This window comes from Protopterus annectens, chromosome 4.part0 (assembly GCF_019279795.1).
Source record: "Protopterus annectens isolate FY-2018-M chromosome 4.part0, PAN1.0, whole genome shotgun sequence".
In the NCBI taxonomy this organism is placed as follows: Eukaryota; Metazoa; Chordata; order Ceratodontiformes; family Protopteridae; genus Protopterus; species Protopterus annectens.
The window spans coordinates 106,574,852-106,597,454 of record NC_056733.1 but is presented as its reverse complement, the minus strand read 5'-3'; the positions used below and the strand labels follow the sequence as shown (position 1 = coordinate 106,597,454).

General features: G+C 43.0%; 1 protein-coding gene across 1 annotated transcript in view; it reads right to left on the bottom strand.

The window, feature by feature from the left end:
• LOC122799215 (myosin phosphatase Rho-interacting protein-like) overlaps positions 1-22,603 on the bottom strand; it is a 2,938,789-nt gene that overhangs the window by 1,973,540 nt on the left and 942,646 nt on the right. The window contains exon 7 of the mRNA XM_044068133.1: positions 9,744-10,212. Coding sequence (XP_043924068.1) covers positions 9,744-10,212 — 469 coding nt within the window. The remainder of the gene's footprint in view (positions 1-9,743; positions 10,213-22,603) is intronic.

Here is a 22,603-nt window from a genome sequence, read left to right as displayed (position 1 = left end):
AAACATACTGGACCTGGTCATCACCAACATGGGTGACAGGTGTTCCACACCGGAGGTCAACCCGTCACTGGTTAGATCAGACCATAAACTAATCACTCTGGATGTCTACATCCCACCACCACCCCTAACTAAGGAAACCACAGTAAAAAACTTTTCTAAAGCAAACTTCATTTTACTTAAGACAGAGGTGGTAAGTTTCACAGCCTCCATGCTAAAGGATAATGCTGCCCAAGATGCAGAAACCTTTACAAATGCACTCTATGAGCACCTAACATGGATGCATGGATCATGTCATCCCTAGCAAAACCAAGACTCACTCCTCTAAGAGAAGGAAACCAGTTTGGTGGACCGCTGCAATAAACAGGCTATACAGTAGGAGGAAACTAGTTCCAAAAAAAAAAGCAAATCCCAAGATGGAAAGACATCCCTGAGCAGTATCAGTAAGAAACTAAGGTCCCTCATGAAATCATCCAAGGCTAACTTCGAAAGAAAAATAGCCAAGGATTCAAAAGATAACCACAAAGCCTTCTTTAGCTATGTTAAGAATCTAAGTGGCAACTCGCAGATATGCACTGAACTAGTGCAAAATAGCACAAAATATACTGAACCTACTGATATTGCCAACATCCTAGCAGATAGATTCAGTGCAAACTTCACACCCTTCTCATCTCCAAAAGGGCCCACAACAATACCGGAAAAGTGTAGTGTCTCAAAAATCACAAATGCACAGGTGAAAACAGCCCTTTCAAAAGCCAAAAAGACAGCGTCAATGGGACCAGGCTGCGTCTTGCACGAACTACAGAACGAACTAACCCCCCCACCTAAACACGCTGTTCAACCTCAGCCGCTCCACAGGCTATGTGCCCAGAGAATGGCGCACAGCAACGGTTATTCCTCTCCACAAAGGAGGGGCCACAACTGACCCTGGTAACTATCGCCTCCATAAGCCTGACTAGCCTGGTCTGCAAGACTATGGAGCGCATCATTATGGAACTCATTAACAAAGACACTGGGAACCTCCAAACACTTGACCCAACCCAGTTCGGCTTTGTTAAGGGCAGATCATGCCTACTAAACCTGGCTGACTTCTTTGAGAAAGTCACCAAGGCCATAGACGAGGGAAAGGTGGTTCACACAGCTTACCTTGACCTCGCCAAGGCTTTCGACACCATTCCCCACTCGGGTATTACAGAAAAACTCACCAGCCTGAACATAAACCCCTACGTCATGAGATGGGTTGCCAACTGGCTTACAGACAGAACTCACACAGTAAGAATAGCGGGCTCCAGGTCCGACTCTAAACCAGTCACAAGTGGTGTCCCACATGGCTTGGTCCTGGGACCCCTACTGTTCAGCATATACTTCTCAGAAGTACAGGCAAACACAGGAGGACTATGGCTAACCAAGTTCGCCGATGACTGCAAACTGGGAGCCATAACTGACTCTCTGGTTGACACGGGCATCCTCCAAAAGGGCCTTACTGAGACAGACACCTGGTGTCAAAGTCATGGCCTCAAGCTAAATGCTAAAACATGCATAGTCATCCCATTTGGGAAAAACAAAACACCCACGAATTACCACATAGGTGGCAGCTCCCTTAATACAGAAGAGGTAATAAGAGATCTGGGGACCCAGGTAGATAGTAATCTCTCCTTTGACAATCATATTGCCAAAGTAGTTAGGAAATCCTTCTATGTGGCCCATCTAATTACTAAAGGGTTGGCATCTAGAAATAAAGAGGTTATAATGCCCCTCTACTTGTCATTCATTAGACCCATCATAGAGTACAATGCCCCATTTGGGATGTACCTCACAAGACACTTCCAAAGACCACAAAAGTACCTCACCAAGAGGATTACTGGCCTCAAACATATGTCCTATGCAGCCCGACTGAAAAAACTCCGGCTGTACTCAGTGGCATATCGCTTACTCAGAGGTGATCTCTGCCTGACTTACAAAGCCATGTCCAACTCAGAATTGATGGACATGCTCTACCTAAAGAAATCCAAGTCACTGCGAGCCACACACTCTAGTGAGCCAACCTTGCCACAACAATAAATAGAACATGCTGGAGGGATAGATTCCTGTCACAGAGACTCCCCATGCTTTGGAACAAAATTCCAAATTACATCAGGCAGAGCCCCTCACTAATACTCTTCAAAAGAAACCTTGACGAGTGGACGGATAACAGAAAATACACCCCTGGGATTGCTTTATTGGCTCTGCTTGACATAGGATCAGTTAACTAATCAATCGGGTGGCGAAAGCCGAAAAAAATACTGTTGGCCAGCAGATACGTGAAACGGAGCAAAACAACAAAAACACCCAATAAGTTACTGGAAATTCATAACTTTAATAGTCAGACCGGTTTCGGCAAATAAATGCCTTCTTCAGTGATACAAAACGTAAAAACAATACAAAACGTAAAAACAGAGGCAATACTTCATGAATATTTATAAGCATGCCCAACCAATGAGAAACCCAAACCTACCAATGTAAAAAGTGGTAGGATCCCACACCCAAAATTTCAGTTTCAAGTGTAAAATACTATTGAACATGATATCAATGAAAAGGTTGATATAGCAGCGTGAATCCATAGGATCAGCAATGACAACATAAATAATTGATCCAAAAATAGTGATATATGCAAAAGAAAATATATATCCAAAAAATACAATGATAATACAACAATCCACTAAACTAACAATAAACACATGGCTAGAACAGGATTCCAAAAACACATACAGAAATTGATACACCAATAAATGGTAGTGACGTAATAAACTAACCAATTGCATAATGAGCATAAATAATGATGATAAATCATGATGAAACATAATAAATGCGTACATAAACACCATAAACCTCTGTTTTTTTGTTTTGTATCACTGAAGAAGGCATTTATTTGCCGAAACTGGTCTGACTATTAAAGTTATGAATTTCCAGTAACATATTGGGTGTTTTTGTTGTTTTGCTCCGTTTCACGTATCTGCTGGCCAACAGTGTTTTTTATGGTTTATTCTGGCCGCGCAGTACCTACGTGCATAGCACAGTGTTAGGTGGTGAAAGCCGACACACTCTGGATAGGCTTATAAATGCCCTCGGGCAGATAGCCTAGTACCTACCTACGAACCTATAAGTACGGAATCCCTAAAGTTCTAATTAAACCACAAGCTTTGATGCCCTCCCTTACATTCAGGATATCCAGCACTCTTACAAATAAAAAGCCAGAAGAGTTCTTAGAAAAGAGAGTGCTCAACTTCACCAAAGATTATGCTTCAGATGCCTGTTCACACTTTGGGGGAGGGGGTGGTTCTTGAACAATCACAGCTACAAGGGACTGGAGACATGGGTTTGGATCTAACAAGCTAGTGACTGTAGCTCTTGACAGCATATGTGTGGAAGTATGCATGCACATGGGGTGAGCCGTGAAGAGCTCCTTAACAAAATAATTATGCCCCTGTAATGATGGAGGTACTCATGTCAGCCATCTGGGGGTAAGTTACAGTCTATAATACAATGATTGGCAATTAACATTTAAAAGTGAGCATGCTGATAGGTCCACACAATCAGCATGCCCATTGTAAATCGAGCATATACTGAAGGAAAAAAAGCCGCCTGGACTTTCTTCTTTTAATATATGCTATGAAAATTCTACTTTTCTTTAATTTAAAAAAAAAAAAAAAAAAAAAACAATAAACTTACAAAAACTGGAGACTTCAAAAGAACAAGAGAGACGGGATAAGGAAAATTACAAGGATGATCAGGTATGTTATGCAAAACTAGAGAAATGCACCTGATTATCCTTTATTTTCTTTGTCCCGTCTCCGAATTTCATTTTTTAAAATTAAAAACGAAACAAAGCCAAAAAAAACAAAAATGAACAACGGCGATATTCCTTTCTCCACTGCTTCGTTTACACAACACTGATGTACTGTGTAAACGTGAGAACATAAATCCCACATGCTTGTGCAGTACATCAAGAAAACACCATGATACCGGACAAAAATGCGGAAGAGCACCACTATGCAAGGACATTACTTAAGATAAGTAACTTAATTTTTTTCTTAAACAATGTCACTGTATAACCTAGTGACCAAACCACACTAACTGTGGGTAAATCCAGCATTACCCACATCCAGCCATGGATTACTGCTGTAATATAGAAAACACAAAGCTGTAGTGGAAGCAGTGGAAGGAGTGGTGAGCCATTAGGTGGGTTTAATGACTACAGGGAAATGTTAATGGAGATACTGGCCCCTCCTGTGGGTCTTTAGCAGTGAGTTGGGAGGGTGTATGGCTGTGGACTGTAGAACCCCTCAGGGGGGGCAAGAAAAGTACAGTTTTGTACCTACCATAAATGTAGATGTCCGATAGGTATGCATCTGCAGTCATAACATATGGGTTGTCCTGCCTCAGGCAGCCCTTCGGTCGGCCGGATTCCAAAGTCTGGGTCTGGCCTCGGCTGATGTTGCATCTTCCCCGACGTCAGAGCAGCTGGGGTATAAAGGCATCAGCCGACGCCATTTTCCTCAGCGTTTCTTGCCCCAGATGCCAGGTGCCCTCTAGGAAGGCTAAATTTGGATAAAAGTTGAAAATTCCAAACAGAATAAAACTATATATATATATATATATATATATATATATATATATATATATATATACATACATACAAACAAATACACCATAACAGATTCCCCCAGCTAGCTGAAAGAGGGGTAAGCACCCTAGGAATACCACAGAGGGGAAGGCGGGTGGGTAATCCTGACTGCAGATGCATACCTATCGGACATCTACATTTATGGTAGGTACAAAACTGTACTATGTCCTTCAAGGATGCATCTTCAGTCATAACATATGGGTAGAATACCATAGCCAAACTGGGGGAGGAGGTACTAAGATAAGGATGGTGTAGTTATGATCCCCTGTAAAACTGCAGTTGCAAAACCTGCTCGGGATCTGGAGTATAAAGGTAGATTGTAATGCTTGGCAAATGTATGCACGGAGCTCCAAGTAGCAGCTTCTAAAATGTCCTTGGTAGCCACCCCTCGTAGGAAAGCTGTAGTGGTGGCTGTGGCTCTTGTGGAGTGAGGCCTGATATTTTCAGGAGCTGTCTTTCCATGAAAAGAGTAGCAGAAACTAATGCAATTTCCTATCCATTTAGAGATTGTCTGTTTGGAAATTGCTTTTCCTTGCACTCCAGTTGCATATGCTACCAGAAGTTGGTCAGTTTTTCTGCTGGTTTTAGTTCTGTCCAGATAGTAGCGTAGTTGTCTGTGTACATCCAAGGTGTGCAGTAGTTTTTCCCCCCTGTTCTGTGGGTTAGGGAAGAACGTAGGCAAATGAATAGCTTAGTTCAAGGATACCCTGGATACCACCTTTGGCATGAAAGTAGGATTGGTTCTCAGAGACACTCTATCCTGGTGAAAAATAAGGAAAGGCTGCACTGCCATCAGTGCCTGTAACTCGGATACTCTTCTTGCTGAAGTGATTGCTAGAAGGAAAGCAGTTTTCCAGGATAAGAACTGTAAGTCTGCTGATGCTGCTGGTTCAAAAGGGGGTAGTGTTAATTTTACAAGCACAAAATTGAGATCCCATGCAGGAAGAGGGAGTTTCCTTGGAGGTTTTACATTTTTGATCCCTCTTAAAAATTGTCTGAGGAGAGGGTGAGAGAAGATAGGAGGATCCATGTTGTATTCTGCTGAAATTGCTGAAGCATGAATCTTAATGGAGGAATAGGACAGGCCATTGTGGAACAGTTCTGCTAAGTATTCTAAGATGTGTGCTAGGTTTGCCAGTGTGACATTTGTACCCTTTGAAGCGCTCCAAATGAGGAATCTCTTCCATTTAGCTGAGTATGTCTTTCTTGTGGAGGGTCTACGAGCCTCCAGGATTATGTCCTTGACCCTCTGAGATAAGACAGTTTGGTTTTGTTTTAGGCAATTTTCCAGGCAGTCAGCTGCAGTGTTTTCAAGTTTGGATGCAGTGTCTTGAAGTTGTTCTGCGTTAGAAGTAGAGGCCATAGGGGTAGAGGCCATGAGTTCGTCCCAGACATGCTTCTCAGTAGCGGATACCAGTGCTGCCTTGGCCAGTCTGGAGCTATCAGTATCACCTTTGGCTGTTCCTCTCTGATCTTCAGTAGTACTCTGTACATCAATGGGAGTGGTGGAAAAGCATACACTGTTAGGGCATTCCAGTTGAAAGAGAGGGAGTCCGCCTTCCAGGCTTGAGGGTGGTATACTCTTGAGCAGAATTTCCTTAGTTGGTTGTTGAGTGGGGAGGCGAACAGGTCTATCTCTGGCATTCCCCATTTGTTTGTTATGATTTTGAAGATGTCTGGATGCAGCATCCATTCGTGAGCATCCGTGGTAGTTCTGCTTAAGCTGTCTGCTAGTGAATTCTCTTTTCCTGGTACGAATTTGGCCTGCAGTTGGATGTTGTGATTCAGGGCTAGGTTCCACAGATCCATTGCCATCCGGCATAGAGGGTAAGAATGCGTGCCTCCCTGTTTGTTGATGTACCACATGACTGTGGTATTGTCTGTCCTTATCAGCAGATGACCTTGCTGGAGGAATGATTTGAATGCCTCGATTGCATGCTTCACTGCCAGCATCTCCTTTAGGTTTATGTGCAAATTCAGCTGGTCTTGAGTCCATAGGCCTTGGATGCACTTGTCTTCCATGTGTGCTCCCCATCCTAGGTCTGAGGCGTCCGTGGTGATGGTCTGCCTTGGTTGTGGTTTGTTGAAAGGCAACCCTCTGTTGGACTGGCAGGCCTGAGCCCACCACAGGAATTCCTTTTTCAGGCATGGAATGATTGGAATCATGGTTTCTAGACTGTGCCTGTGTTGAGACCATACATTCCTTAGGTACGATTGTAATTTCCTCATATGCAGCCTGGCATGTGGGATCAAGATTATGCAAGATGCCATGTAACCCAGGGCCTGCAGGACTTTCCTTGCAGTGAGCTGAGTTTGTCTTGTCAAAGCCATGAAGTAGACTGGGAGTTGCTTTTGTTTTTCTTCTGTGAGAAAAGCCATCTGAGTTATTGTGTCCAGATCCGCACCCAAAAAGGTTATCCTTTGGGATGGCACTAGTCTTGACTTCTGGATGTTGACTGTGTATCCCAAGGCCTGTAACAAGTGTATGACATAGGCCAAATCCTTTATAAGTCTTGTCCTGTTCTCCACTTGTATTAGGCAGTCGTCCAGGTATGGGTAGATTTGAATTCCCTGAAGCCTGCAATGTGCAACTACTGATGCCAGCCATTTCGTGAATACTCTGGGCGCAGTAGATAAGCCAAAGGGCAATGCTGAGAATTGATAATGCTCTGATCCTGCAAGAAATCTGAGGTGTCTTCTGCAATCTGGTCGTATAGGGACGTGCAGGTATGCCTCCTTGAGATCTAGAGTCACCAGCCAAGACTCCTTGCCCAACATGGGAAGAAGTTGCTGTAGGGTCAGCATTTTGAATTTTGGCACAATGAGATATGTGTTTAGTGCGGACAAGTCGAGAATAGGCCTCCATTGGGTTTCTTTTCTTGGCACAAGGAATAGTCTGGAGTAAAACCCTTGGCCTTGTTCCATAGATGGTACCCTTTCTACTGCTTTCATCTGAAGTAAATTGTTGATTTGTCTTAAAGCCTTTGGCTTCTGGTTTGGTGGAAGGTTTGGCATTCCGCTCCTTCTTGGTAAAGTGTGGAAATGAAACCTGTATCCTTTGTCTATTGTTTGCAATGCCCATTTGTCTTTTGTAATGCAATGCCAGTTTTTTGAGAATAAAGCCAATTTTCCGCCCAAGGGTGCTTCCAGTTGTTCCCTTGTAGGCGGAATCAGAGTCAAGTCATTGTGTTTGTCCTGTGGAAGTGGTTGTAGTTGCAGCTGTGGCAGTACTCCTCTGGTTGGCAGGTTGCCACTGGCGACCCCTGTAGGCACCCTTGATTGACCTCTGCCTCTTGGGCCTATTCCTGCCCTCTGTGCTTTGGAGGTGTCTGGAAAGGACCAATTCTTTGAAGGCCAGTTTCTGCTGAACCTCGGAGGTTGGACCTGCAGAAAATCCTTAACTGTTTGCACAGATTTTGCTTTTTCTTCCACTTTCTTTAGAATCTCCTGTGCAGGGGAGCCAAATAAACTTTGTTTCTCCATTGGAGCATCTAGGAGTTTAGCCTTGACATGATCCGGCAAGGATTGCTCTTTTAGCCAGGCATGTCTACGAATTACTGCCCCAGTCATAGCTGATCTAAATGAAGCTTCCAGTGCATCATAGCCACATTTTAAGAAATGAATACTGATCTGCTGAGAATTGTGTACCAAATCCTGAAGGGCCTTACGGACTAAAGGTTCAGGAGAAGAAAGCTTTTTATTCAGCTGATCTAACAAATATTCCTGGTACTGTATCATATGGAATTGACAGTTTAAAGCCCTGGCAGAAAGAGTAGCAGATGTGTAAACCTTTTTTCCCCATCTCTCTAATGCTCTTGACTCCCTTTCCGAGGGTAGTGGGTTTTTGGCAGTGGCAGCTGCAACACCTTTCGGGCCCTGAGAAATAGTTTCTGGGTCTGCAGCATGGGCTTTATACAAGTGGAAGTGGGAATCCGGAACCCTGTAGTATCTGTCCGGTTTGGCAGGGGCCGGGGGAAGTGAATCAGGGGCAGAGCTGACATCATTATATGCAAAAGCGGATCCAAAAAACTCTTCTGCAAACTCCGACCGACGTCTAAGAGTCCGTCGGTTGAAGGAGGCACAGGCTAAACAAGCGGATACGTCCTGGTCTGGGCCTAAGCAAGGAAGGCAGTAGGAATGGAAATCCTTATGAGGTATTTGTTTCCCACAAGTTAAACAATTATTTACTTTGTCTGACATCGGCTGAGGCAAGAAAGAGTCCACGGGTACTTAGCTTTTTAGAAGTCTTCGGTAGCTGAATCTCTGGATCTGACCGACCGGCACTTGCGAACAGCTTCTGCTTCGGGCACCGCGCGGCAAGAAAGACTGAGGAAAATGGCGTCGGCTGATGCCTTTATACCCCAGCAGCTCTGACGTCGGGAAGATGCGACATCAGCCGAGGCCAGACCCAGACTTTGGAATCCGGCCGACCGAAGGGCTGCCTGAGGCAGGACAACCCATATGTTATGACTGCAGATGCATCCTTGAAGGACATCTATGTGAAGGCTATCAATGCACTGACAAGTGAAGCAACTTTCACAGTTTTCCAGGAAGATGGCTCCCACTAAATGGTTCTCAATCTGGGTAGTGTTTGACATGTGGCTCCCTGAGGAACAAACAGAGTCAAGACTGACAGCAGGTCAGCAAATAAAAAGAATTAAAAAGACTGCTTAGCCCAGATGACCAATGTGCATAATACATGAATATCTTTGCTTTCCTTGAAAGAGCAGAGGAGTATGCAAACAACACTGCAGACTGGGTAAAAAAGAGGAAATTAACCTAAAACTTTCATGACAAGATGTGACAGTAAAAAATGGCACTAAATGTGACTTTTAACACACTTCTACATCTTTACATAAAAACACAAATTCAAAAGTGCTTTGGTAATAAGCTCTATGTTATAGCTCACAGACAGCAAAGTGGCAAAAAGTGATCTTTTTCTAAAATGGAAATATGATAATGTTGAAACCAAAAAAATATTAATTTGTGTTGCTATAGCAGTTTAAAAAAAAAAAAAAAAAATATATATATATATATATATATATATATATTTATTTATTTATTTATTTATTATTTAACTTACCTCGGTTCCTGTTCAAGTGCGTGGTCTACCTCGTCCCTTCCAGGACTTTTAGGCAATGCATATTTGTCAGTCTTGTCCGATTCTAACTCATTAGAGTCCCTGAAGCTTAACCGTTTGGCTCGAGAATTGTCTGGTAGACTGGAGGTCCTCTGTGCTGAAAATTCTGTGTGAAGTCCTTCTGTGTTATAAGTCACACTTCCACTTGCATCTGAATCCAGTGAGCTCAAAGATCCACTAATATGTGACCCATTAGACAAAAGACTACTTCCTGAGGGAAAAGGGTCACTCTGAGTAGGAGACTGACATCTGGGAATGCCACCAAAATCTACACTGTAGCGACTAGATGAACTGGTACTGGGCAAAAGTACATGAGAATCCAGTGTCTGAATGGGGTATAGTCCACCTCTCTCAATGTCATCGCCATTAGTAGAAGTAGCATCAGTGCTAACACCAGACATAATAGCATCTCCTTAAAAGCAAACATAATGAAACAAATCAAAGTTCTGTGCCATGACATTTGAATAAGTAAAATACACAGTGAATTACTTTCAATGTATGGATTAAGTTCTCCAAGAACAACATTAAAACAATCAGGATGTAGATCACAATGTGATTTACATATACAGGGATAGGCAATGTCGGCATGGATGCATGTCAAAGAGCTGTAATGGAAACACTTTCCTATGTTTCTTACACTTTTTCATTAAGGTGTTTGTGACGCTTTTTTCAATAATTATAACGTTCTGTTAAGGATCAACATTCCCAATACCTCATATAGATAAAATTGTGAAGTTCTTTGCATATCACAGTGTCAGATCATTACAGTAGTATTTCTGAAGTTTAGAAAAAGTACAGTTGTGTACCTACCATAAATGTAGATGTTCGAGTGTATTCATTGTTGCAGTCATTACACTTGGATTATCCTGCTGGCAGGCGAGCTGCAGTCGGCCCGAGTTCCAAAGTCTTGGTCCGGTGTCGGTTGCAGTCACCTCTTCCCTGACCTCAGTGCGCCAGGGTTATAAAAGTTGCAACCGATGCCATTTTCTTCAGTTTTTCTTGCCCCAGATGTCAGGTGCCCCCAGATAGGAAGACTGGAAAGATAAAATTATGCCAGAAAACATGCATATATTACTATAAACATTTCCTTCATCTACAAGCAAATATACCACATAGGTTGTATAGAGTTGAGAAGTACAGAAAAGTCCCAGCAATGAAAAGGGGGATGGTGGGTGGGTAACCTGGACTGCAACAGTGAATATACTCGAACATCTACATTTATGGTAGGTACACAACTGTACTATGTTCATCGTGTTTCACTGCTACAGTCATTACACTTGGGTAGAATCCCAAAGCAGTGGTTGGGTGGCTGGGTCTAAATTGGATTTGGAGAGGCTACCAGGCCCTGCAGAACTGCAGTGGCAAAGCCTGCTCTGGATTTAAGGTAGAGAGTTAAGTGGTAGTGCTTGGTGAAAGTGTGCACTGAGCTCCATGTTGCAGCTTCTAAAATGTCTTTGGTAGGTACTCCTCTGAGAAAAGCTGCTGAAGTGGCTGCTGCTCCGGTAGAATAAGGCCCAATGCCCTTAGGCACTGATTTGCCATGTTGTGCATAACAGAAGCGGATGCAGTGGCCTATCAATTTTGAAATTGTCTGCTTTGCAATAGGCTTTCCTTGTGATCCTGCAGCATATGCTACAAACAGTTGTTCAGTTTTTCTGAAAGCTTTTGTTTTGTCCAAGTAGAATCGTAGTTGACTGTGTATATCCAAAGCGTGCAGTAGTCTCTCCTCTTTATTCTGGGTATTTGGGTAGAAAGTAGGTAAATTAATGGATTGGTTCAAGGCAACATTGAAGACCATTTTTGGCATGAATGTTGGGTTTGTCCTAAGAGAGACCCTGTCCTGATGAAAAATGATGAAAGGTTCCACAGCCATTAATGCCTGTAACTCTGAGACTCTTCATGCTGAAGTTATTGCTAGGAGCAGAGCAGTCTTCCATGATAAGAATTTTAGATCAGCTGTGCTGGCTGGTTCAAAAGGAGGCAGTGTGAGTTTTTCTAAAACAAAACTGATATCCCAAGCTGGTATTGGTGCTCTCCTTGGGGGTCTTATATTTTTTGCCCCTCTGAGGTACTGTTGTAGTAGAGGATGTGAAAAAATAGGAGGTTCCATATTGTAATGAGCTGAAATGGCAGAGGCATGGATTTTAATTGATGAGGAAGATAGGCCTTTGTCCAGCATCTCAGTTAGGTATTGTAAAATCTGAGGTATATTAGGGACAAGTGGCTCGAGCCCTTGTGCCTGGTTCCAAGCACAGAATCTCTTCCATTTTTCTGCATAAGATTTCCTAGTGCTGGGCCTCCTGGCTTCTAAAATGATATCCATAACAGCTTTAGAGAAAGGTGCAGTCTGAGTGGCTACATTATCTGCCATGCTGCCAGATTTAAGGTTCTGAGTTGACTGTGCAGAATCTGACTGTTCTGTTGTGTCAGATGATAAGGAAATTAAGGTAGAGGCCAAGCTGGGCCTTGAGACAAGTTCTTTAGGATTGGGTACCAGTGCTGGCGTGGCCAGTCTGGGGCAATCAGGATCATTTTTGGCCTTTCTTGTCTGACTTTTAGGAGCACCTTGGTAAGAGGCATCGGAGGGAAGGCATAGACTGTCAGGCCTTTCCAGCTGAATGATAGAGCATCCACTTTCCATGCTTGAGAGTGATAAGTTCTTGTGTAGAATTTCTGTATTTGGTAATTGTGAGGGGAGGCAAAAAGATCTATGTCTGGGCGTCCACATTTCCTCGTTATCATGCTGAACACCTGTGGATTTAGTTTCCATTCGTGAGGATCCAGGAGATTTCTGCTTAGTTCGTCTGCCAGTGTATTTTTTGTTCCTGGCAGGAATTGTGCCTGCAGATGTACTTGATAGGTCAGTGCTGTGTTCCACAAAGTCATGGATTGCCTGCAAAGGGGGTAGGAACGTGTGCCCCCTTGCCTGTTTATGTACCACATAACTGTGGTATTGTCCGTCTTTATTAATAGTTGTCCTGGATGTAGTAGGTCCTTGAAAGCTGTCAAGGCATTCTATACAGCTAGCATCTCTTTCTGATTGATGTGAAGATGCATTTGTTCCTTGGGCCATGTGCCCTGAATACATTTTCCTGACATATGTGCCCCCCAAGCATAATCTGAAGCATCCGTTGTTATTGTCTGCCTGGCTGTGGGTAAGGTGAAAGGCTGTCCCTTGTTGTGGTGACAGGCCTGGGACCACCATCGAAACTCCTGTTGTAGGGAATTAAAAGTTATGATTGTCTCCAGGCTGTGACAATGCTGAGTCCAAACACTTTTTAGATACCATTGTAGTTTCCTCATATGCAGTTTTGCATATGGAATTAGTAGAATGCAGGATGCCATGAAGCCCAGGGCCTGCAGAATTTTTCTTGCAGGGAGCTGGGTTTTTGTTGCCATCATTTGAAAGTAATGAGTCAGTTGCCTTTGTTTGTCTGGCGTGAGATAAGCCATCTGGGTAGTTGTATTTAAGCTTGCACCCAGGAATATTATCTCTTGAGAGGGCACTAGTTTTGAATTGTTTTTGTTTACTGTGTACCCTAGGCAAATTAGTAATCTTTTTACAAACGCCAGATGCTTTAGAAGAATGTCCTTGCTCTCTGCTTGAATAAGGCAGTCGTCCAAGTAGGGATATATTTGAATTCCTTTTTGTCTGCAAAATGCAATTACTGGAGCCAGGCATTTTGTGAAGACCCTGGGTGCAGTAGATAAGCCAAAGGGCAGTGCAAAATATTGGTAATGCATTGAGCCTGCTATGAATCTGAGGTATCTTCTGCATGAGTGTCTGATTGAGACATGCAGGTATGCCTCCTTGAGGTCCAAAGTAACTAGCCAAGCCTTCTTGCCCAGCATGGGCAGAAGCTGCTGAAGTGTTAACATTTTGAATTTTGGAACATCCAGGAAAGTATTTAGGATTGACAGGTCCAGTATTGGTCGCCAGGCTTTGTCCTTTCTGGGTACTAAGAAAGGTCTTGAGTAAAATCCTTGTCCCTGTTCTTGCTGTGGAACTCTTTGAATAGCTCCCATGTCCATAAGAGCAGCAATCTGTTTTTGCGCCTCTGCCCATTGATTTTGTGGCAGGTCTGGCATACCTTTTGATTTTGGAAGTGTGTGGAAGTGGAACCTGTAACCCTGAGAAATAATATTCAGCACCCATTGGTCCTGGGTGATCATGTGCCAATTTTTTGAGAAAAGTGCTAGCTTTCCCCCCAGGGGTGCTGCCAAAAGGTAAGTGCTTGGCATTTGTAGAGGGAAGTCATTGGGACTGTTTCCTATAAGGTTGTGATTTGTCTTCCCCTCCTTTGGGGGCCGAAGCACCCCATTGTTTAGGTCTATAGGAGCCTTGGGGCTGAGATCTACCTCTTGGGCATCTGTATCTGCCTCTTCTGACACTGGAAAGGACCAATTTTTTGAAGGCCAGTTTCTGCTAAATCTAGGTGGTTGAACCTGCTAGAAATCCTTCACTGTCTGCATTGATTTTGCTTTATCCTCCATTTTCTTTAACACCTCTTCTGCCTTAACACCAAACAAAGTATCATGATGCAGTGGAACATCCAATAATTTTACTTTAACATGGTCAGGTAAACTTTGTTCCTTCAACCAGGCATGCCTTCGAATAACAGAGCCTGTAACTGCGGCTCTACAAGAAGCCTCTACTGAATCAAAACTACATTGCAGAGTATGCTTTCCCACTTGTTCAACTGCATGCAATAAATCCTGCATTTCCTTACTGTCAGGACTTTCTGAATTTGAAACCATTTTCTGTTTTAACAATGACACGAGGTACTGTTGATATTTAAGCATGTGAAACTGGCAATTTAAAGCCCTTACAGCTAAAGTAGCAGAAGTGTAAACTTTTTTCCCCCATCTGTCCAGAGCTCTGGAATCCCTATCAGAGGGGACAGGATTTTTAGCAGTGGAAACCTTAACCCCTTTAGGACCTTGAGAAATTGTTTCTGGGTCTGCAGCGGGGTTTTTGTAAAGAAATTTATGAGAGTCAGGGACCCTGTAGTACCTGTCTGGCTTGACTGGTGCAGGGGGTAAAGAATCAGGAGACAGACTGGATTCAGAGAAAACATCATCAACAATATCCAGCACAGGGGGGATGGCCAGGGGCCTGTGCTGAGGCAATAAAAGGAAGTCTCTGAGCCTTTTCCTGGATTCTTAATAATCCTGGCTCTCCCAATGGAAATGCTCCCTCATGGTGTGCAGGGTTTCCCCAAAAGAATAATCTTCAGGCAGAGAGGCTGAAGGTATAGACTCTTCTGCATCAGAGTCCTCATAGGGAGGGAGAGAATATCCCTGATTAGAAGAGGAATCAGAGGAAATGGAAACCTGGTCAGAGGAATCATAGTCAGTGTCTTGCCTAGGCCTTTTGTCAGGAGGGGGATGGGAACCCCTGATTAAAGTAATTAGGTCTTCGGCCATTTTAAGCATCTGTTTCTTTGGCATGGATGACTGTTCTGGAGAATGCTGTACTTGCTTCCTTGTCTTTAATGGTGTTTTTGACTTTGCCTTGGCTGCTGTAGTGGGCATAATTGTAAGCTGTAAAGGTCTGAAAACATCCTCAGAAGCCGATCCCTGCTCAGCGGCTCCGGACCCATCTGAGGGAATAGTTTCTGTAGGCCCAATACCTCTAGTTTCCACAGGCCTCGGTGTCTCCACGTGGCTGTCGGCTAAGGCCTGTGGCTCTGAGGTAGCGGGTGTCAGGGGCTGCGAAAGTGCCTCACTGAGAACCGGCGAACCGGCGACTGGCCTTGAAGAGGCTTCGTCGTCAGTTTTGGACCTCGGATGCCTGTCCTTTTCTTTGTCTTTACGTTGTTTTTATAAATTCCAGTCGTCGGTTGTTCCGACGGCATTATGTAATTAAACCTTCGGCCAAAATAATATAAAGCAAAATCAAACAGACGTTTAATACACCTGGTAATGTTGTGGTCAGGGCCTAGGCAAGGAATACAGTAAGAGTGAAAGTCCTTATGAGGTATTTGCTTCCCACAAGAAATACAATTATTAACTTTTACTGACATCGGTCTGGAGCAAGAAAAAGTTTCTCCAACAGGGTACTTAGCTTTATTGAAGACTTCGGTTCTGAAACTCAATTTCGAAAATCTCAAGAGTCGGCCGACTGGCACTTGTGAACTGCTTTTGCTTCGGGCACCACACGTCAAGAAAGACTGGAGAAAATGGCGTCGGTTGCAACTTTTATACCCCTGGTGCACTGACGTTAGGGAAGAGGTGACAGCAACCGACGCCGGACGAAGACTTTGGAACTCGGGCCAACTGCGGGTCGCCTGCCAGCAGGATAACCCAAGTGTAATGACTGCAACAGTGAAACACGATGAACATCTGTAACTTTAGCGAAATGACCTATGTATTTAATATCACACACTGCTGTTATAAAAGCTGAACACTCAGAAAGCTTGCCGGTACAGAAAAAGCATGTGAATTTACGTAAAAAACAAAACGTGTTGTATGCTCTTTCTCTAACACAGGGGTTATGTGGTTTGAATCCCAGATCACTGGTAAAATGTATATGTTACAGTCAGGGGCTATGGTCTCACAACCCACATCACAGGCCATTAAATAAATAAGGCATAACTAGCCTTGAGAACATATGGCAAATGAGCTGAGCACCACTACTATTAACTTAGGTAATGATCTCCACTGCCTCACCCAAATAAGCTTTACACTCTATAAAGAACAGTTATACACCGGCTCCTTAGGATTTCACCCATCTCTGCGTCAGACCTGTCCTTACCAGGGAAATCTTAACAAATGTAACTGATACGTAGCCAGAACTATTGTTTTGTGTGTGTGTGTGTGTGTGTGTGTGTGTGTGTGTGTGTGTGTGCGTGCACACGGACACGTGCACACAAAGACACAAAATTTCTTCCAAGAGGGTCTACCAATTCTTTTCCATCGCTAACAACACTTTCATCTTTACATGGTACATGTTGCCACCAGCAAACTAGCACATGAAGATCTGAAGTACAGAATACCCTTCTCATTTTTGGAAGCAGAAATGAGCAACGTATCTATCTACAGCAAATTCCGAAAAAAAGTAGCCTTTCTCAGAAATAAGACCACTTGTGCCTGCTTCATTTAACCAACAAAATCAAAAAACAATTTAACAAAACTTTTATTATCAATACTTGACATCATCCTTTCTTTTCCATGACGGTACATCTTCAACAACCACTATCCCCGAAACCTACATAACACAACAACCCATAACCACTAAGTCTCCACTTAGCAATTAACAAATGCATAACACAACCTGCATTTATACTTTACCCCAAAAGACTCTTTTTCACATTGTAAATATGTATATAGTGTTTATTTCCATAAGTCTGTACTGTTAACCGCAGTCACTTTCACTTTAAAATGTACTGTTTTGTACTTGCTTTACTGTCATAAACTACTGTACTTGCTCACTTTCAACTGTTATTTAATTTCAGACAGTTTGATTTTTAAACTTTGTACATATTTTTGTACTTTTTCACCACATTATGTAACTACTGTATTCTCCAATGGTAATCCCTGGGCAGTGGATGAAATGCATTCACAATGGATCAATCCACTAGTTTATCTAACATAAATAAATAAACCCTTCTCCCATTTCCACCTGGTATCTTTTTGTTTTAACATTAAATGCTGCCCTTTGATTGGCTGTTGTAAGACTGTATTTACATGGTTCCCCATCAGTTGAGTACACTCTTAGCTCAGCAAAGAATAGCTGCAGTGACAGCACTATCTCATCCACTGACATGTCAGATCAAACCCTACTGAAAACATCTATCACCACATTCCCTTCTGATTACTTCTGTAACCCACCAAGCAACTCTCAGTCAACATGTTGGCATAGTAAAGTTTATTATTCTGTTTCATGCCTGGCAAATCCACTACATAATTATGTTCATTTACTCTCCTAACAACAGTGAAAGTCCCCACCCACGCTGCTTGCAATTTATTCTGCAGAGCAGAAATAAGCACCATTATAAGCCGCGGTGGTGCAGCGGTAGCATTGTCACCTCACAGAAAGAGGTTCTCCCGTTCGATTCTCAGCTGGAGCGCCTTCTGTGTGGAGTCTGCATGTCCTCCCCACGGTCGAGTAGCGTTCGAAAGACATGAGTGAATGGGCGTGCTTTTGTTGAAGATTGGGCGTCGAGCTGGCACCTTGGCACCATAAAAAAAATCTACTGCCAATCATTAGCGGACCGGAGTTCCACCGTGGCGACCCCTAACCGGGAAAAGCCGAAAGAAAAACAACAACAACCTTTTGTCCAATAGTATATGCTTGGGATACTGCTGTCCAGTCATACCAAACCTTCTGTTACTGTTGTACTTGTGCTAGTTGCTCCTTTACCCACCCCTTATCTGTACAATTATCCCCTTGACTTAGTACAATGTGTGTGTACCCTTGAGAGACCGAAGCCTTTTTGGTTGCATCACTCAAAGTTTGGGAGGTATGCTCTTCTCTGTGATCCTCTACAGTTCACCTTTCATAGGACATCCATCATCTTTTGACAACTGTGGCTTAGACTTACTGCTACCAACCGTATCTTCCCCCAAAGTACAATACTAACCCATTAATCTCAGGAAGCCACTCCCTTCTTCCACAGCTATTCTAACAATACTTAACATACTACCTAACTCTAAATTACTATTCTCCCAGCAGTTAACATAACTAATTTCTCCTTACTGTACCAATATGCTCATATAATTCCTACTCTGCAGTTCCATGTATATATCAAATTTGTACATATACTTTTCTTTTTTTTCATCTCTTCTGTTGTGACTCTGGTTTGCAACATATGTTTGGAATCAGAGACATTTAAATGTTTCAGAAATCTGAAAAAACCCTGAATCTGTCTCATCTTCCTGTCCAGATTCAGAATATTGATTTTCTTCAGGAAAGGAGGCATCCCTTTTTCTTTAACCAGATAAGAAAGATAAATAGCTTTAAGTAGACCCTGAGCCAAAACTAATACTCTACTCCTGTCCAGAGAAATTCGAGGAGGAGCAGACACGCGTTTAATTTTTTGTTTATTTTTGACAAGAAAAATGTGGTCAACAGAGTTGTTAATGACAACAACAGTTTCCCCAAGGTTGAGCACAACATTCGGACTAAACAGGGAAACCCTCTGTTCCCTTCCAGGACTGACAAGAGTGGCTCTCCCCTTGTTCACTAAGGTGGTCCTAACAGCCACAGAAGACGTGGTTAACCCCTGGTCCACAGTGGCTGTACATGTTATACCAGAGGGATCAGGAATAATAGGTGAGTAGTTTGAGGAACCAACTTTAGCCAAAGCAGAGTCATCCACCTGTGGCCAATGCGAGATTGCTACCCTGCTATAGTGGCAAAGGCTGCTTGCTGAGCTTTCTCATTTTGTGGCTGGAAAAAGGAATGACCATGGGATCACTAGTTTGTTCCTTCATCAAGGCAAAAATGGTGCCTCTTTCTGGGGAAAACAAGCAGCATAAGCCAGTAAAAATCACATGTTTTTAAAAGTAACTTTTCCCCCACAAAACACAGTAAAATGGACTTTAATACACTTTGTCAGCCCCCCCCCCCCACACACACACACAATTTCTCCACAGAAAAAAACGGCTTTCAACTACTTTTAACTACCTTTAATCTGACAGGAAAAAAGTGTGCTCCTGTTTAAAAAGTACAGTTAAGCCTCCTGACAGTCTGTAAAAAAACAACCCCCTAGATTAAAAAATAACTTTCGTAACCAGGAAAGTACATTAAACAATGATTTTTTTATGTGGAAGTGTTTCCTCAAAGGGAACTTATTTGCCCAGCAAAGGAACAGGACAAACTGACAGCTGATCCTCAAAAGCCCACGGAGGCTCACTCTCTTCAATGGCAGGAAAGATCTATAGGGACTGGTGCTCAAACTTGTGTTTTTAGGCAACTAAGCTAGTGTTATCTGTTTTGAGTGCATGGAAGATGCCCCAAAGCTTTGAAAGCTGGCCATCAGTTACATCCTTAGCAAGATATAACTTGTACAGCTAAGGCTACTGCAGCAGTGATCAATATGATGAACATCGCCTGTTGCTCACTCTCTCTAGATGTCATGCCCATGTGGTGAGATCAAGATGCACCCCCTCCCCATAGGTGAGCCAGCAAGGACTGCTCAACTTCCATCACTCCCTGACAGCTCCTAAAAAAGCCAAAACTGGTATTCAGACTTGAGTCTTTAGCATCACATTCAAGGGGTTATCCCCCTACTCCACAGAGCTTGCTGGTGTAAAATTTTCTTAACTGTTGGTTTTCTGGAGAAACAAAAACGTCTATATCTGGCATATCCAACTGTGGACGAGGACCAGAAATAGATCTCTGTTTAGCATCTTTTCATGAATATCTGCTTTTCTTTTGCTCAACTGATCCACCCGGACATTCTGAGATGGAGTGCCAGGTATCCTGAGGGTGAGACCTAATTCCTGGGCCAGACACCAAGCTTCTATGACCAGCCTGTTAAAAAAGTAAGAGTGCGTTCCCATCTGCTTCTTACTCCATGACTGCTGTGCTGTGTGTGATGATATGCAGGGCCCCCAATTTATCATATCTGTTTGAATGCTTTTATGGACACAGCCACTATCTCTTTGAAACTGATATTCCCTCACAGTTTTGTGTCACTCAAATTAACAATTTCTCTGTGCAAGCCACCAAACTCCATCTGAAGAATTTGCAGCAAGTATCCTGGTGTCCAAGCCCCGTTTCAAAATGGCATCCTGACTGAGATTCTTGGGCTGAACCACCCATCTTTCTTAATACAAGGCAGTACTGGAATGGGACAATACGAGTGCACATATGGACCCCATCTGTTCTCTATGCACCACTGCAGTTTTCTCATGTGAAGTTTTGCCAAGAGACCATCAGAACTGAGGATGCCATGCAACCCTAGTTCCTGAGGTATATTCAGGCCATATTCTGATTTGCTGTTGTATGGAACTGAAACATGTGGGTATAAACATCTACTCTGAAGGGAGGGGCTAACAGGAAATGGATCTGGCTCTATTAATCTCCTCCTGGGTAGGCATGTAAATGAGACAATCATCAAGGTAACAATATATGTGAATGCTCTTGGTCATGCAGTACAGCCAAGCACTTCAAAAACATTTAGTGAGCAGCAAATAAACCAAAAAGCAAGGAAGTGAAACTGGCAATGGACATTCATTACAATGAACCGTATTTGTGTCTGGCTGTGGGTATGTGGAGGTAAGCATCTCTGAAATCCAGAGTAATCATAAAAGCTTGGTGGAAGAGGAGAGGTAATAGGGCCTACAAGGTTAGTATTCTAAACTCTGTCACTCACAGAAATTTGTTTAGCCTTGATACATGTAAGACTGGCCTCCAAAGGCCCATCTTTTCTTAAGACTAATAATCTTGAGTACAACTCTGCGCCTTCATCCTGCTCTACTACTCTCTTTATGGCCTCGATGTAGGAGTTCCAGAACTACTCGCTTGCTTAGATGCCTCTTTTCTCTGGTTACTAAGGGAATGCCTGAGAAACTTGAAGTTTCATTTTTTTTACAAGGCAGCTTCTTATCTTGCCTCTGATAAAAATGGCCTATTTTTAGTGGGGTAACTTCTATTAAATGCAGCAGGGGATGAAAAAAGAAGTTATGTACCTACCATAACGTTCCATGTTTGCTGCCCTTCATCTTGCCTTCCTTCTTGCTGGTTGGGTTCAGAGATGATCCTCGGTTCCGACTCAGCTATTTACTATACCTCAAGAGCTTATACTGGCTCGAGGCTAACCCCTATCCCAACATGCCTAGTGGTAGCTACCCATATCGCATTTGTGATAGCCCACACTAGACAATAATAGTAAAATGCAAATTTTACTAAGCTCATACACGTAAGGAAGCCTTGTGTTTAAAGGAACAATCCACATTCAAAGGTTAGGAAGGAAAAAGGAAAAACAAAGCATGGTCAACTAACCTGGTACGTCAATGGGAAACTCAGCCAGTGTAACCAATGAAGGAATTCCTCTCAATCCTCCAGGAAGGGGGAAGGAGGGGGGACGCAAGATTAAGGACAACAAACATGGAAAGTTATGGTAGGTACATAACTTCTTTATGCTATGTTGTTCCCATCTTGTCTTCATTCTTGCTGGTTGGGACCGTGTCCCCAGCACCTGGTTCTTGGGTGGCTCACTGGAATAAACTCTTCAGGACCGTGGATCCAAAGGATGCCCTGTTCCGGGAGACCACATCCACTTTGTAATGAGTGATAAAGGTAAGAGGATTTGCCCATGTTGTTGCTGCACAGATTGAATCTAAAGGCAATTTGGCTTGGAAGGCAACAGAGGTAGCCAAGGCCCTGGTTGAGTGTCCTCTGGCTTTCCCTGGAAGCTTCTTGTTACGCAAATCACAAGTATAGATGATTGTATCTGACAGCCACTTTGATAAGGTCACTTTTGAAACTAGAGAACCTTGTTTATTGTCAGCAAAGGATACAAACAATTGATCTGATTTTCTAAAGTCCTTGGTCGGTCCTGTGTAAATAAAAGCATAATTGTCTATGAACATCCAATTGGTGGAGTCTATACCCTGCCTTGTTGCCATAATTGGGGAAGAATACAGGAAGCTTGATGGACTGATTTAAATTATACTCTGCACACACCTTTGGCAAGAAAGAGGGATTGGTTCGGAGAGAATCTCTATCTTTGTGGAAGATGAGATATGGTGGGCGAATAGATAAAGTCTGTAATTCTGAAACCAGTCTAGCTGAGATGATGGCAATCAAGAAGAGGGTTTTCCAAGACAGAAATTTTAGGGGACAAGATGAT